The sequence below is a fragment of the Gymnoscopelus microlampas genome (genome assembly GCF_963454915.1).
Source record: "Gymnoscopelus microlampas genome assembly, chromosome: 1".
In the NCBI taxonomy this organism is placed as follows: Eukaryota; Metazoa; Chordata; class Actinopteri; order Myctophiformes; family Myctophidae; genus Gymnoscopelus; species Gymnoscopelus microlampas.
In genome coordinates this window covers 16,183,298-16,199,444 of record NC_139962.1, presented here as the reverse complement: position 1 = coordinate 16,199,444, position 16,147 = coordinate 16,183,298, and the positions used below count along the sequence as shown (strand labels likewise).

Here is a 16,147-nt window from a genome sequence, read left to right as displayed (position 1 = left end):
ACTGCACTAAGAGAAAGGCTGTAGTTTCTTTTACAGTAGCTTAGAATACCCATTGATGATGGCATTGGTAGGCAGGTTTCTGAGACACAGAGTGAGTAGAGTGAGCCATCTTATAATGAGCATTAGTGAGGACCAATTATATGAAAATAAGGTTGAAAATGGGTGATGTGCTCTGTTAATAAACGTACCAATAAACTACTACTAATACATACTGAATCAATACATACTGATGAAGGCAGACAGACTGAAATATCGTTTTTATTGGTGAATAATTCGTTTCCTCTTGAGAGAGTGTCACATCTCTTCCTTTTGTTTAAAATATATTCTTATTTTATCATAGAAAATATTTCAAAGTTTAGCTTACAGGTCAGAGATCAGTGATCAGTGATCACTTTGAGCATGTCTGGTATAAAATAGAGAACTGGATGCAACCTGAGAACTTGACTAGAGCTGGGCAATATATCGATATTATATTGCAACATTTGATCGTGATATGAGATTAGATATTGTCTGTGATTTTGGATATCGTAATATGGTGATATAGCAAAAGTGTTGTCTTTTCTTGGTTTCACATTAACCTATCACTTAAATTGACGCTAATGGTCAGAAATAGCCTTATTTTTGCTAACAATCCAATATTAGTGTCCCAATATTGATATCAAAATATTTGGTTAGATATATTGTGATATTTGATTTTGTCCATATCGCCCAGCCCTATGTTGACCCATCATCATCATCATTAACGAATGATGAAGAAGAAGGCGGGGTCATCCGCCTGCCTGTTCTTTTCTATAGACACTATATCTGTGACGATGTGAATGAACCATCCAGGGCAGAGGGCAGACTCAAAGCGTCGCTGTCGGTCCACGGTGGATTTCATGTAGAAGACAAACGACAGGGTGCTGGCGTCGCTCCTAGAGATCTGCTTCAGGCAATGCTTGTTACATGTCTATAAACAACAACAACAAACAACGTATAGAAAATGTATTAAATTAGAAAAAGTTATGTAGTAGTGTAAATTTGCCGATGCGTGTGATTTCCCAACTACAGTATAATCCATGTTTGACTGACACATGAAAATAAATGCTGATTAAAAGTAATTTGATTGCATTTACTCCATGTACCTCCACACATAAGAGCACCCTCTCCCCATCCTTGGAACACTTGAGGAAGCAGTTGGAGTCAGTGAAATTCAGGACGACTGGAATTCCTCTGAATGTTCTCTCAGGAGAGTCTGACTTGTAGTAATATATGGTGATATTCTCTTCAACACAAAGAAAAGAAAGTCATGAGCATAAACCCATAGAGAGTTCATCGTTATTGTCATACAAATATACAGCAATAAAATACAAGTGAAAGAGAAACTGAATGAAATATTTGAAATCCACAGATTTGGATTTTAAATAAGTTATTTTCTTTTTCTCTTTTCTTTTCTCTTCTGCACTGTACACTTTTATTTGTTTTGTTTAATGTATCCTAATGTCATTTTACAATTGTGTTTCCTTTGCTTGATGTTGCTTGGTGTAAAGCACATTGAATTGCCTTGCTGTTGAAATGTGCAATACAAATTAAAGTGCCTTGCCTTGCCTTGCCTATATGTGAGATGGACATGGTCACTTGAGTTGATAAATTACTAATGTCATGTCAACCTGTGGTGACTAACCAGGATTTGGTGAAACATAGGGCCGTTGCTGTAAGCAGAGGCTGCTGAGGTATTGTTGAGTGACGACATGTTCAATGGAAATGTCCCGCTGTCTTTCACACTTGAAACTGCCAGATCCTCCTCCTCTTGGTACTGAAAGGACAACCAAACGGTACATTATTTAATGGGAAAGAAAAGCAGGTTATTATGTATTGCTATACAGCCATTTATTTATTTTGATAGGCAGTTCAGGAAAAAAGGCAGTTTTGTTCAGCTATTTCCATTATTTCTGCAGGACACTGTTGTATGACGAAGTATTACAACAGTATTAAAGTAAGTGACTGATCAATTCATTCAATATTTTGCTAAAAATTACATTATTTGATTGAATAAAACTGGGTAGCAAATGTGTCATTTTAGATTTTTGCGTTGACTGTTCAAAAGTAGCAGATATACAAACTCACAGCGTGTCACTTCGTGCCACGCTGCAAGCTTGTACATCTGCTATTTTTTTACATTTTTGAAAAATCTTCTCAAAGTGTGAGAACTACTGATTTAGAAGACATTTGTAGAGTTCGGCCTCAGCTCTTAATGGGTTAAAAAGTAATCAATAGAACAATGGCTTAGAAAATAATGGATGGATACTGAAAAGATACACTTTTGTATGCTATTGTGGGATTTTGTGTGAACTGTTTGCCCATACACAGTGATGTGATGTAATGTCTCTCCCCCTTGGAAAAGCTCTTTAAAAAATAAAATAAAAAGTTGGTCACAAAAAAAAGAAAATAATGTTTGAGCTGTAAAGAGAAGCTTCATTACCCAGGATCACTGAGCTGGACTCTGACACCATGACCACATCGTTGAAGGCACATTCAGAGCCGCTACAGTCATGACAGTGACCTCCTGTAGCGGGGCCCCGCCCCTTTATCACAGAGATGCTGGTCTTCCTCAGGGTCACAACGAGGAAGTCGCCCTCCTTTCTGTTCTCCACATCTCCGCTCTGGCAAACCTCCTCCTCCTCGCCTTGCCCCGCCACCCCTCGTTCACTCCAGTCCTCCTCCTCGCCCAGGTCTTCCTCTCTCTTCATCTCCAGACTGAAGCTGAGTCGAGTTTTTTCCTTGGAGACAGGCTTGAAGGTGTCCTCACTGGAGTGCACGTGGTCAGTGGGGCCCTTCTTCTGGGCCTGGTGCACTGTCTAGAGATGGATGGATGGATGGATGGAGGACATGGTTATTAGCAGTGGTGGAAAAAGTGCTCAAATTCTTCACTTAAGTAAAAGTACCAATACTGCAATATAAAAATACTCTGTTACAAGTAAAAGTGCAGAATTCAAAATGTACTTGAGTAAAAGTACGGAAGTATTGGCATCAAAATGTACTTAAAGTACCAAAAGTAAAAGTACTAAAATGTTTGAAAATAGCAGATCTACAAGCTCACAACGCGTCGCATCGCGACGCGTTGTGAGCTTGTAGATCGGCTATTTTCAAATAGCCTAGTTATAAAATAGGGCTAAAGAGGTTAATGTATGTTCTATAACATCATAAGTTACATCTGCAAAGTAACTAGTAACTAAAGTTTTAAAATAATTTTAGTGGTAAAAGTACAAAAAGGAAAAATATTGCCTAGGGCGCCAAATTGCCTAGCACCGGCCCTATGGACTATATCTATAACTACTGTATAGCAAAAACAAGGTTGCATTTGCTTGACAAAGTACAATGCTCAACAATTTGAGCAATTTGGCTGTGTGTAAAAAGGCCATAAATTCACCAGCATTGGATTTCCCTTGGTGAGCATAAGTGCAAACTGCTCGGGCGTGAGCTCCTGTAGGTTGACACCATTAACCAGTAAAAGCTTGTCTCCCTTCCTATAGGACAAACAGAACACAGATTTATTTAAGGATTAATCGAAAGCCAATGACAGAGAATGAATGGATGAACGTTATGTGGATTTCTGGATTTATTTCCTTAAAAAGCAAAAAAAAAATAACCCAGGATGAGGATTTAAGGGGTCCTGAGGGTTACAGTACCTGGCAAAACCTCCTTTTCCTTCTCCATTTTCTTTCTTGAATTTGAAAGAATTCTCCACCTCATACTGGTGTTTGCCTTCATGGAGCTGGTGTTTGATAGACAATCCTCCCTTTACCACTGAACCCTGGCAAGTGGGAAAGAACAAAACATTGTACACACTTCATACTGATTACTTCATTGTATTCATGTGCAAGGGATATGGGCACAGTAAAATCGTTTTAAATAGCACTAAAAGTGTTTCTTTGGCTCGTAATCATAGGGAATCTTCTTTTGGTGCTATGTAGCACCTATCGTAAATGTGCTTTATAGGACCTTAAAGGTGCCAATACTAAGCTGAAGAACCAATAGAACCTCTGAAGAACCCTACAGGGGCTAAATAGGTTCTTTATATGGCAGCGGTGCTAATGTAGCACCTCAACCACCCCAATGAACCGCTGAAAAAACACTGTGTGTGTGTGTGTGTGTGTGTGTGTGTGTGTGTGTGTGTGTGTGTGTGTGTGTGTGTGTGTGTGTGTGTGTGTGTGTGGGTGCGTGGGTGCGTGGGTGCGTGGGTGCGTGGGTGCGTGCGTGTGCGCGTGTGTGCGTGTGTGGTGAAAGCTTTACAAATTTGTCCTGATGGATCTAGATCTCTTATAAAATGGGATGACTCAGGGTTGCAATAGTAATGCACATCAACAGAAATATAAAGATACACAGACTTCATCGAAAATGCTAATTCCAGAGGAACACAACAAATTTACAAACACAAATAATATAATAAACAACTTCAACCTTCATACAGATTCCATATTATCACTGCAAAATACATACCCTCTAGTAATACTGATTGTTATACTGTATAAAACAGTAAAACGTACAGAACAGCTACATTAACCTAACCCTAACCATACAACAACAACAACAACAACAACAAAAACAGGAAAAATAAATATTGAGAGGATAAGATTTAATAATAATTTGAACCTGACAACCCTAAGGAATTGCATTGAAGAAATAAGTCATCACCCACCTTGCTATCCATGGTGAAGTCTATGTGGTCTGCTGGTAGCGGGGGTCTTTTAAAGGGTCCAATGTTTGCTTGCAGTGACAGGTTTACATAGTTTGAATTAATAGAAGGAAGGAAGAGGAAGTACATGTGATCATCCGAGAACTCGCATCAGAACAGGATGTGGTCTTTTCACCGTGTGCCGTGTGGTGGCATTTTGTTTACCAGGGCACTACTTGGCTTTGTGAGAAAACAGAACTTGACACTGAATACTACAATGGTCTGTTTGATGGAGAGGGATGATGACACTTTCATCATGCCAATAAAGCTTTCTGTGTAACTTGTTGACCGTTGTACAGGAACAGGACCAATAGGAAGTTAATAGTATAAAGATTAAAGATATAAAAGAACTTCCTCTTGCAATGACATTGTACACAGTAATCATATCAGTTAACCCTGGTTCATATTTGTTTTTGCATCATGTCTTGCACTGAAATAGCTGATCTACAAGTTCACAAAGCTCTGCACTGCAACGCGTTGTGAGCTTATAGATCTGCTGTTTTCGGTGCAAGACACTCACTGGCGGCGGCGCAACTAAGTTTAAATCAGGCATTAGAACAGCCTGATGTTGACAAAAGAGAAATTTCACAGTGGCTTTGGATCTGGTTAATGACTCAGCCGATTATCAGTTTTATGGTAAGACTGTTATGTATTTGTAATGTATTTGTTTGCACTAATTTCAGTTTGTACATTTCCAAGCACATATTATTAAGCACTTGGTGTGTAGGCCCTGAACTAAATTTACACACACACACACACACACACGCGCGCGCGCACGGGCGCGCACACGGGCGCGCACACACACACACACACACACACACACACACACACACACACACACACACACACACACACACGCAAACAAAACAAAGCTATTTAGAGCAATGACTTGCTAGCCAAGCCAATGGAGCCTTGCTGTACTGTATCTATATTGGTCAAGAAGGATTGAGTTACAGTACATGTGGGGCAGCACGGTAGCAACAGATTTGCAGGTCTGCCATATACAGTACCACACTACAGCATGCTAGTGTTTAGATTTTGTGAACTTTTTCACACTTTCACAATTGGTATAAGCTGACAGACTGAAGCCCAGCTCAAGCAGGTACTGTGATGATGGACAAACTTTGTGTTTGTTGACTAACTCCATAGATATTACACTGTAAATAGATTTTGTGTGACGCTAAACACGTTAATCATTATTGTAGCGGTGCAGTTCAACATGTTACAATCTTGCAATGTACTGTATACTGGATTAGAACTGGAAGGCATTTTAATTAACTTTAACACTGTTATAATTGGCTGACTAATAATAGCTCTTCAACACCACCTAAAACATTGGGGGGGAAATCAGTGTAGTGCTGTTGATAGCTTTAAAATGATGGTGGGTTAAACTTTCTGTAGTAAGATATGAAGTTTGCCAGAGCCAAAAGAGAGGAGAAAATACTATCGTAAAAAATATATATATAATGAGTTTATTCCATGGGAATATTCTAAAGTTAGACAGAAAATACAGGCATATTTATACAAATATTGTTATCTGGGAGAAACTCCCACTCCATAGTGTCACAGTCCGGTGGTCAGTTGGGGGGTACACGTTGAATCAGGTTAAACAACCAGTCCAGTATTTGGTCTTTTATAGTATCTTTCACATTTTACTGTAATCAGTCATGTCATCATGACTTGTTCAAAACCATCTTTCATATCTGAATGTTTCACAAAGCAATAATAATGTCATCGTGGACGTACGGTCATTTATTGGAACAAGATGAACAGAACATCAGATAGCAATCAGATAACGGATGATGGTGGCGTCATACAGTACACACTGCTCTCTTAATGTCTATGTGATACATGGGTAAAAAAGGGGAAGCCTGACAGCCTTCCACAAAAATGGCACAAGGAACTAAATGAAAGGAAAGGAAAACAGATCTCCTGTATCTCTTCACATCTAAAAGAAAGTTCTTGCAGCTTGTAATAAAGTTTTGTTTTGTTTTTTGTTTGAAGTTCCAGATGGTGATGTTGGATGTGTTAATAATAGGGGGGGGTCCCCATGCCTTGACCCTGGCCACTATGCTATCCACTCCTAACACTAACTCTGACCAGAGCCCTGCATACGGCTCAGTCCTCCCTTCTGCTCATCTAGACCCACCAAATGTGGGCAGCCAGGCCCGACAGGAGATGCCCAAGACCACCTCTAGGGGCAAAAAGGGCAGGAGGGGAACAACTCGTGAGTTTGTAGAATAAGGAATGGGGTAAACACTCTTGGGTGTCATTATTTCCGCTGTAGTTGTACACCTGCATGTGAAGTAAACCATGTGCCCGCCGTTCCTACTGTCTGACCATAGGCTCTTTTCACAGCAGCCATAGTGTGAAGACATTCACAGGTGTTACCAATGATACTAATGAAGGCTCTGTTCCATTCTGGTCAAACAGAGTCAGGGTGCTGATGTTGTGCATGTTGGCCCACTGGAAACACCAGTGGGTCTATAGTTGGGGTCCGGGACCCTCATGGGCTTCCAAATGGCCCCTTACGGGGGTCGTGGAAACCACTGTGCTAGACTAAATGGAACAGAGCCTTCATTAGTATCATTGGTAACACCTGTGAATGTCTTCATAATATGGCTGCTGTGAACAGAGCCTATTCAGGTGCAGAACAAACAAGGTGTGGTCTGTTTTTGATAGTATTCTTAGCGGCCATTTTTCTTGTACTCCCACCCTCCCTGAGTATATAACGAGAGCAAAATGACAGTGTGAATATGGTCTTTTTTCACTTTTTCTTCCAGAGCAGACAGAGGAGCAGCAGCCAGCATCACTGGTTGTGTCAGATGGGGTCCTCTGCCCCCCACTCAGCCTCCAAGTGGTTGATTCCTATGGAGAATGGACTGCTCTGTGGGAGAGCCAGTTCACTGCTCTCAACATCCCTCATCTACGATCACACACACTGGTACACACTGACCCTCTCAACAAGGTAAACACGCTATCGCTATAGGGGTGCAAGCAACAGTTCATCCAAGTCAATGATAAATATCTTCAAGCTTACGACATCTCGCATTGTGATGCGTTGTAGATCGGCTATTTTCACTATTTTTTGTGCGAACGAAAGTATAAAATAGTGGTGATTTAGTGGTTAATCAGACAGGTTTTGTAGGGGGAAAAAAATAATGTATATATATATATATATATATATATATATATATATATATATATATATATATATACAGAAAAAATAGAAAAAACAGGGAAAAAAAATCAAAAGCAGCTTTCTCACAGTAACAGCAGGTTTTCATAAAAGCTATAGATAGCATACAACACATATTGTAATGTTATAAAAATATCAAGCATTACATAACTGATACATTTCTGGTTCTGGTGTATTTGCTCTACAGTATATGGTCGATCTATCTATATCTATAACTATTGAATAGCATTTGTTTTTTTTGTTTTTGTTTGCCTTTTATATTTGACAGCAAGCGCTGCAGCAGTTTATTGTGGAGCATGATCGTGCAGCAGAGCTCCACAGTCTTCCAGACCAGGTCTACATTCTGGACGACAATGCCTTCTTCAATGACATGCGGCTTGGCAAGAAGGAGAAGAGGCGTCTGAACGTAGCCACCACACTCAAGAAGAGTCTGAACTTCAGCCTGCCAGGAACCAAGCTTAGTGTGGACTTCTTTAAGCACCAGGTTTGGACGTTTTTGCATGTGTGTGTAAACAGCAACATCCCCAGTGTTATTACGTGTGTGTATAGCTGCATATTTTGTGTTTTCAGCTGCTGTGGGGGTTTTCTGCACAAATTGCAATTAATTTTATGTCAGTGAACTTTTATACTTGTATGGGATAAACATCTTTTATAATACATCTCTGTAATGCATTGTGTTCCTCTCAATCAATTGATTTGTAACTGTATCTTCAAGAAGTACATCTAAAATAAATGTCATTACCAAAGCATGAAAAGAGTGCATCATACTTATCTCTGCAGCAGGACTTGCATGCTTACAAGGTTGCCTTTTAAAACCACTACCATTCAAACCATCAGCCTATGTGTAAAGTCTTATGTATAGGCTGGTGGTGGGGAGCGTACCTATGTCCCCTCAGCTCTACAGTTTGTTTGACTCCCAACCCCAATCCAAACCCTAACCCCAACACTCACCCCAGGCCTAATCTCTCGAGACAGATTCAGAGCTCCGCAGCTGAATCTGTCGGCTTACAACGTGTAGAGTTTGTTATTAGGAATGAAAACAAAGACGCACCACCGGAAGAGGAGGGTTGAAGGAGAGTGAACGGGCCGACATCCAGTCTCTACACACCGACGCTTTTTCTGGCATATAGGGCTGACCCCTGGCGATGTTCACATGTCATCACAAATGGAACATTAGGATTCACATTAATCACACTCTATTCTGAGTAAAATAGACCTGAGTTACAACTGTACTTGGACTGCTTTTTTCCATCTACAACACTAAATCTCTAAAAAGAAATAGCCGACCTACAAGCTCACAACTTGGGAACTTGCAGATCGGCTATTTTTTGCGATGATCGGCTATATGTTGGCATGGCATGTTGGGGATCAAGTGGTTAGATACCGGGTTTGTGCCTCTCTAAACTAAGCAGCAATGAGACTTTACGTGTGTTGATTAAAAACAACAAAGGTCTTCTGGAAATCAAATACTCAACCATCATGTAGATGTGCATCTGAACACACAGGTGAAGAAATACAACCTGGACAAAGTGCTGGTCAAAGGAACAGTGGACTGCATCACTCCAGTGATGGAGGAGGAGGAGGAGGAGGACGAGAGAGGAGAGGTGAAGGAGGCAGAGGGAGAGCACGAGGGGACGAGAGGGAGCGAGCAAGAAGGAGAGAGAGCGAAGAGGAGTGTGAAATATTTCCAAGTCCTCCTTCAGGAAGGAATTACACTAAAGGCTCGACATGTCGTCATGGCCACAGGCCCAACCCGTGTCCAGATGGCAAACATCCCGAACTGGGTGAGATGCATTGGAGAGAGCTACCCTGAAGAGCGATTACAACACACTGTGCACCTCATGCATCGCCTGCCCATCTCTCTGGAACAGGAAACACACTGTCTGGGACCGAAAGACTCTTGTCCAACAATGGGTAAGTTAGGAACGGTGGTTCTCAAACGTTTTCATGTCAAGGACCCCCAAATTAATATGTATTACTTGGCCGCGGACCGCCGTCTGAAAATGTTTTGTGCCAGGGACCCCATACAGGATTTGTGTTGATTATGTTTCAAAAGTATTCCAGATTCTCTTTATTTATTGCAGATCTACAACAGAGTTTCTCCTGGGCCCATTTTGTTTTAGTGCTCATGCTTCATCCCCAATAACACTCATACATTACCATATCTGTCCATATCGTGTGTTTCAAAGGCAGGCTGTGGATAGCCATGTACTGATGACACCATGGCTGGGATTTCAAACTAAGCCTAAAGCTTATTGTAATGTTCTCCTGAAGTTGTACTACTTCCCTTGTGGCCATTTTCAGTTGTTGATTTTTGTCTATAAGCTTTTCGTGTAAAACGGATAAGACAGGTGCAAGAAAAAGCAACCTAATGACCTCTATTGTCATCTAACTGACTTTATTGGTTACTGTTCCCTGTATGTGTGCAGGGTCATCATGTGTGGTGTGTGATGCAGGCCAGAAGGTGATGGTGGTAGGTGGAGGTCTGTCCAGCGCTCATGTTGTCTCCATAGCCCTGCAGCAAGGTGCCAGCCATGTCACATGGGTCATGAGAAAACACCTCGAGGTCAGTTCATTAAGACTTGAATTTGACAAACATACTAGTTAATGAAATAAAAATACAAATGAGGCATAACAAAATAAGATAAATAACAGTTTTGTGTATTTACAAAACAAACTAAAATCATGAAGAAAATGTCCAATGGCTAAAATAGCAATAGCACATTTACAAGCTTGTAAATCTGCTATTCTTGGTGTTCTTCTGATCATGTTACATTAAAATCCATATTACATTAAAAAAAATAAAAAAAATAAAAAAATAATAAAAGCTAAACCTTTAAAAAAAAAAGACTAGCAAACTCAGTTTAAAAACGAATCAAAACTAAACTGAAATTGAAAACAAAAAGTCAAAACGAAATAAAAAATTATGAAAAATGCAAAACTCAAACCACTGTGTGGACCCCCACACATGTCTTGTGTTGTTAAAGTGTTTAAAAAAGAGTTTTGAAAATAGCAGAAAGTGGTTAAACAGCTTTTTATGCTACATCAACTAATTTGCTGGGGACTCCCTGGAACTATACCACGAGGACCCCATTTTGAGAACCACTGCTTTACTTGATGTTCTAACCCAGCTGAAGCAGTTTGACGCGGGCGATGTGGAGACCCTGGTGGGACGTTATTCCCACGTGGAGCACGGCATCAAGATGGACGGCCAGGCCTTCCTGAGGCAGTTCTACAACGAGAGGAGCTATCACAGGCGGCTGGCCATGATCCGTCAGGCAAGGAAAGGTGGAGCCGTCACCCCAGAGGCCTATGCTCACCTCCAGCCTTTCATTCAGAGTGGGAAAGTGGATGTCAAACCATACTGTCAGGTAATCAGTGCTGGAAGGAGTACTCTACTTAACTAATAGTGGCAATACCACAATCCAGAAACGCTATGTTACAAGTAAAAGTCCTGTATGTGAGTAAAAGTACAAAAGCGCATCAAAAATATATTTAAAGTAGGCTACCAAAAGTAAAAATAGTCATTATGCAGAATTTCATAAGTGTTTTCAAATTTAAGTCTTAGCCAATCAGGTCCGTCTTGGTGACATGACTATAGACGGGTTTCCTGTTAGTAAACATGAGAGGATATGACCGCGCAGAGGAGGGGTAAGCCTATAGAGGGCGCCATTACCCGCAGCAGCTCTGGTCAAATGTCCATTCATAAAAGAAATGATCTTCACCGGGTTTAAGTAAAGTAGATTAAATTATGCAGTTTGTAATACCTTGTTTACTCAATAAAAATGATTTGTCGGAAACTCCCAAACATAACAACAGAGTGAACGGCGCTTCCGGGTCGTTTCCCCCGAGCATGCGCAGATTGCGCATTCTGCTCTGTGATGACGTCGCGCGGAAATCCGTCTATAGAGATAATGTGTACCGATTTGCGTGATATTTGGACAAAATATGTAGGAGTAATATAAAGAAATTGGAGGCGCAGTAAAAGGACGATGGCCTAGTGGGAATGTGCGTGGAAAGTTTCACAGCAATTGAACGCTGCGTTCATGAGGCATTTTGTTTTAAACGGATCATTAGCCTACTGCAAACTTTGGAAGCCAATCTTATAGTCAATCAGGATGGAATATGAAAATTCGGACAGATCCGTCTTGATCACATGACTATAGGGAATGTGTACCGATTTGCGTGATGTTTGGACAAAATCTCTAGAAGTAATATAAAAAAAATTGTTTAGCAAAAATCTGCCGCCTGGTGGCGCTATAACATTCCAATGTGAAACATGTATGTGGTCCATTTGGTTACATTTGCACACTTTTAAAAATGAATACCACCGACACCGTGTATGACTGTTCAGGTGGGTGAGGCCAGGTGGTGCTACAGAAACCAGGCATGGAGTTTGTCCCTCAGCACTGGGGACAGCTGGACTGGGGATATGATCTGGCTCGCCACTGGATGTAAACTGGATGTCAAACAAGATCCATTGCTCTCCGGAGTAATGAAGGAATTCCCTGTTCAGGTAGGTCAAACGGAAACAATTAATATACGTATGGATGAGAAAATTACTGTTTGTGGTTGTTCAAATAGCAGAAATGAATTAAATGGATACTGTACATGACACACAGTGATAAAAGAAGTATATCGGATGCTGTCTAAATATGGGTAATGAAACTTTTGTGCTTTGCCATATTTTCATGTGTTCTAACATGCTGTGGTAATTTCCCCATGTTGCAGGTAATAGACGGTTGGCCTTGTATAACAGAAAGCTTAAAGTGGGCGCCAGGGTGCCCCATGTATTTAATGGGACAGTACACTGCACTTCAGGTACCTATACGCAGTATCTACGTAATGTAGTATTTTGTGTACGTTTAGAGCAGTGGTTCTCAAAGTGGGGTCCGGGGACCCCCAGGGCCCTGGGGGCTTCCAGGGGGTCCCCAGCTAAAAAAAAAGTTTAAATAGCATCAGAATCAGTTTAACCTCTGTAACCCTATACATTGACTGATTTGAAAGTAGCCGATCTACAAGATCACAGCCACGATGTAGATCTACATCTTGAAAAGAAAAGTGAAACATTTTGAATATTTTTTGAAAGAAATTATTGACATGAAAAAGTTTGAGAACCACTGGTTTAGACAGGAGGGAAGTGTCCAGTCAACAACAAGCTGCTCTTCTGTGAATACATAGATATAGATACTGCTGAATTATCTAAGTCTGTGAATCTGCTTTTTCCTTCTATTTTCCACACGAGCACAGGTGGGACCTCATGCAGTGAACCTGGCTGGAGGTCAGGCAGCTAGCATGCGAATTGCCAAGGATATCATGCACCACCGACAGCAGCAGCAGTACACAGGAAGAACCTCTGAGATAATTGTGGAAAAACCCAAGACTGAGGAATATATTCAACACATGCATGGCCTTTTATGGTTGTGAAGTATGACACTCTCATTCCAAATGCACAGCCACACAAACTGAGTGTGTAATCTGACATCCATATGCTACTCTTTGGTCAATATGCACTTTTGTTGGTTGTAAATAATATGCGGAGACAGTAATTACATGCACAGATGATGAGGGTGACTTTGGGTCATCAGGGAGTGTTATGTAAGAGGCAAAAAACTGATTCAACAGAACCGCCCGGCTATGTTAACCTACTGTTACAAATCTGGGAACATTTTATATGGATATAAGTTTCAATGAAGTAGATTTTAAAGCCGCAGGGCGGTCTGAAAATAGACCTATATTGCGCTGATTCGAGCAATGATCACAGAGTTATGGCCATTTGAAGTGATAAACACTGCGGTAACTCTAGCGCCCCCATATGTGTGAAATTAAGTTGTTGTTTTTTTGGTGTGACTATTCTCATGGCAAACCCCTGAACAGTGTTTGTGCCAAATTTGGTGAGGATCGGACCAAACAACCTTACGTTTGTGACATCCACCATCGGTCCACTTTTGGTCTACCTACCCTTTAGTCATTTTTAATCATTAATATACAGTAGGAGGTAGGGATGTTCGATATTGACTTTTTTACCGATAACCGAACTCCTAATTTCCAATACCGATATCAACCGATACCGATATATGCTTTTTCACCAAAAGTCAACTAATTGTCAGGTAACAACATCACATATCTAATAAAATAAAATAGCTATAATATCAATATAATATCTAATAAATCTAATATAATAATACAGTGATGTTGTTAGTTTTTAAATAAAGTGATTCCTGGGACTCACTGGTGATCATTTGAATGAGTAAATAATAAATAACAAAACTTTCTTTTTTTTCCCAAAAAACGAAACTGATATTTTCTGATATTAATTTTTATGCTAATATCGGCCCGATAATATCGGGAGGCCGATAATATCGGACATCCCTAGTAGGATGATTAATATAAAGTATTGTTCATAATCAATAAAATATGTTAGGAGGGTTTACAGGACTGTTTAAAGTGTGTAACAGGCAGAGATCATTGGAGCACATGGAGTCCACCGGAGCAGTTGCAAGGAGTTGATGACTGACATGAACTTTCAGGTTACAGGCGAGGTCTATGGTCTGGAGGACCTTTACATGCACTCCTGAATATGCTCCGCAAGTTTAGCATCTGTTTCTGTCATCCCACGCAGCAGACTAAAACAGATACTGTTTTTGTTCACCAGATTGATATGACACAATAACTCCTTACAGACATGCTCATTGTGAGTCTACAGAACATTCTGTCTGTGCAGTTTATGTTTGTACAGAGACCTGCAGAGAAGGAGACAGGTGTTCTTTTCAAGGGACAGGGTTGTGGTTAGGTTAAACTAAAAAAATAAAAGCCTGGAGATCGAGGCTATGGTTAGGTTGACAGCATATTGCTGCCCAAGTGGTCAGATTTGAGCTCGGGGGGGAGCAGTTAAGTGTCTTGCTCAGGGGCATCTCATGATACTGTATTGGCAAGTAATTGGGTAATCTAACAGGTAATCTAACTTCAGGCAGTTTAGTCTGTCCGAAACATTGGTAATGTTTCTGTTCAGCAGCTATACGAGTGTGCAGTTATACTCTCTTTATTATATACTATAGTTGACCGGTGTCACCCAGGGGTCTATACTTGGTACCCTCCTTTTTCCCCTCCACACCAAATCTCTTCGCCGAAAATAGCCGATCTACAAGCTCGCAATTTATAAAGTTTTTCCTAGGGATGCACAATATTTACATTTTGGCCAATATCAGATTTATAGCTATTATTTGCAGTGTCAAATCGACCAATACTGATACCGATATTGCAATACAAGTTTCCAGTAGGATTTACCTTTAACCTGTTATATTATACAGTCACTTTGATTCTGGGTGCAAATGCAGAATTTGAATAAACTGTACATTCTTATCATCTGATATGTCAACTGATGCTCAACTTGTTTTTTGGACATTTCTACAGAAAACACTGGTTGAATCTGCAGCCTTCATCACCACGTAAGGCTTTTTCAGCTTCACAATCAAACTATATATTTTATAATATTATAAGATAAAAAAAACAATATATTAATTCGATTAGATACCAATATTGCATTTTTAAGGCCGATATTGCTGATACCGATATTTTCCCCCAAATGTTTGTCTATTATGACATACCCAATAGGGATGCTATGGTTTATGTTGTTAACAGTTCAACTTTTGCATAGAAATAGTGTGGCCGTATACCATTTCAGATTGGTGGATTTATTTATTTCATCACTAGATGGCAATGAGAAATCTGAATATAACAGGATACCACTTAACGATCCTCCAGGCAAGATTATATAATCTGTGATAATATTTATGGAGTCTTGTTCAAACAAAAATAAAAAATGCAATGTGTTTTAAATGAATTAATATGGAGCCAAAGAGACAGGCAAAGCAATCATTGTGGGCAGTATTGTTAGGGGATTTTCACAAGCTCTCAATTTGAGCCCATATGTTTGAGATTACAGATTTCATGATGACAACTCACAAAGTTCCCCTGTTTTAAATGGGAAGCGTAGCTTCGCCAATAAGCAAGGAAATTCACCATCTGCCTTTGATGTGTGTTTGTGGAAATATGTTTGTGGTATTTTATTTTCCTGTGTTTTTTAGATTAATGAATTCTGTCTCCACCAAGGAGCTCTTCCTTGACCCTAGTTATTATCATAGGAACATACTGACTGTCCCACACTCAAATATTTCCAGCTTGTTATAAACTCAGATGCCAGAATACTCATGCATGTTCAAAAGTATTCCCTC

General features: G+C 40.2%; 2 protein-coding genes across 2 annotated transcripts; one reads left to right on the top strand and one right to left on the bottom strand.

The window, feature by feature from the left end:
- Window positions 1-242: 242 nt before the first annotated feature.
- LOC311048082 (uncharacterized protein) lies at window positions 243-4,759 on the bottom strand. The gene is made up of 7 exons (XM_084061115.1): window positions 4,679-4,759; window positions 3,669-3,793; window positions 3,410-3,506; window positions 2,462-2,837; window positions 1,664-1,795; window positions 1,125-1,264; window positions 243-949 (listed from the first exon to the last, which is right to left on the bottom strand). The coding sequence occupies exons 1-7, from the start codon at window positions 4,688-4,690 to the stop codon at window positions 740-742; spliced, it is 1,092 nt and encodes a 363-aa protein (XP_083917241.1). The 5' UTR covers window positions 4,691-4,759; the 3' UTR covers window positions 243-739.
- Window positions 4,760-5,714: 955 nt separating this feature from the next.
- LOC311039988 (uncharacterized protein) lies at window positions 5,715-14,609 on the top strand. Its single transcript, XM_084050036.1, has 10 exons — window positions 5,715-5,816; window positions 6,719-6,941; window positions 7,498-7,682; window positions 8,182-8,397; window positions 9,419-9,827; window positions 10,343-10,479; window positions 11,045-11,284; window positions 12,268-12,429; window positions 12,645-12,734; window positions 13,164-14,609. Exons 2-10 carry the CDS (start codon window positions 6,725-6,727, stop codon window positions 13,338-13,340), a joined length of 1,833 nt encoding a protein of 610 aa, XP_083906162.1. The 5' UTR covers window positions 5,715-5,816; window positions 6,719-6,724; the 3' UTR covers window positions 13,341-14,609.
- The last annotated feature ends 1,538 nt before the right edge of the window (window positions 14,610-16,147 follow it).

What these genes read in the sequence shown, in the direction of transcription:
- LOC311039988 (XM_084050036.1), top strand. Translation starts at nt 6,725, where the DNA reads ATGGTGATGTTGGATGTGTTAATAATAGGGGGGGGTCCCCATGCCTTG. An exon ending in AGACTCTTGTCCAACAATGG is followed by an intron (nt 9,828 to 10,342) that starts GTAAGTTAGGAA and finishes GTATGTGTGCAG; the next exon opens with GGTCATCATGTGTGGTGTGT. An exon ending in ATGTCAAACCATACTGTCAG is followed by an intron (nt 11,285 to 12,267) that starts GTAATCAGTGCT and finishes ATGACTGTTCAG; the next exon opens with GTGGGTGAGGCCAGGTGGTG.
- LOC311048082 (XM_084061115.1), bottom strand. An exon ending in GTCCAGCTCAGTGATCCTGG is followed by an intron (nt 1,796 to 2,461) that starts GTAATGAAGCTT and finishes TTGTCCTTTCAG; the next exon opens with TACCAAGAGGAGGAGGATCT. An exon ending in CTATGTTTCACCAAATCCTG is followed by an intron (nt 1,265 to 1,663) that starts GTTAGTCACCAC and finishes TTTGTGTTGAAG; the next exon opens with AGAATATCACCATATATTAC.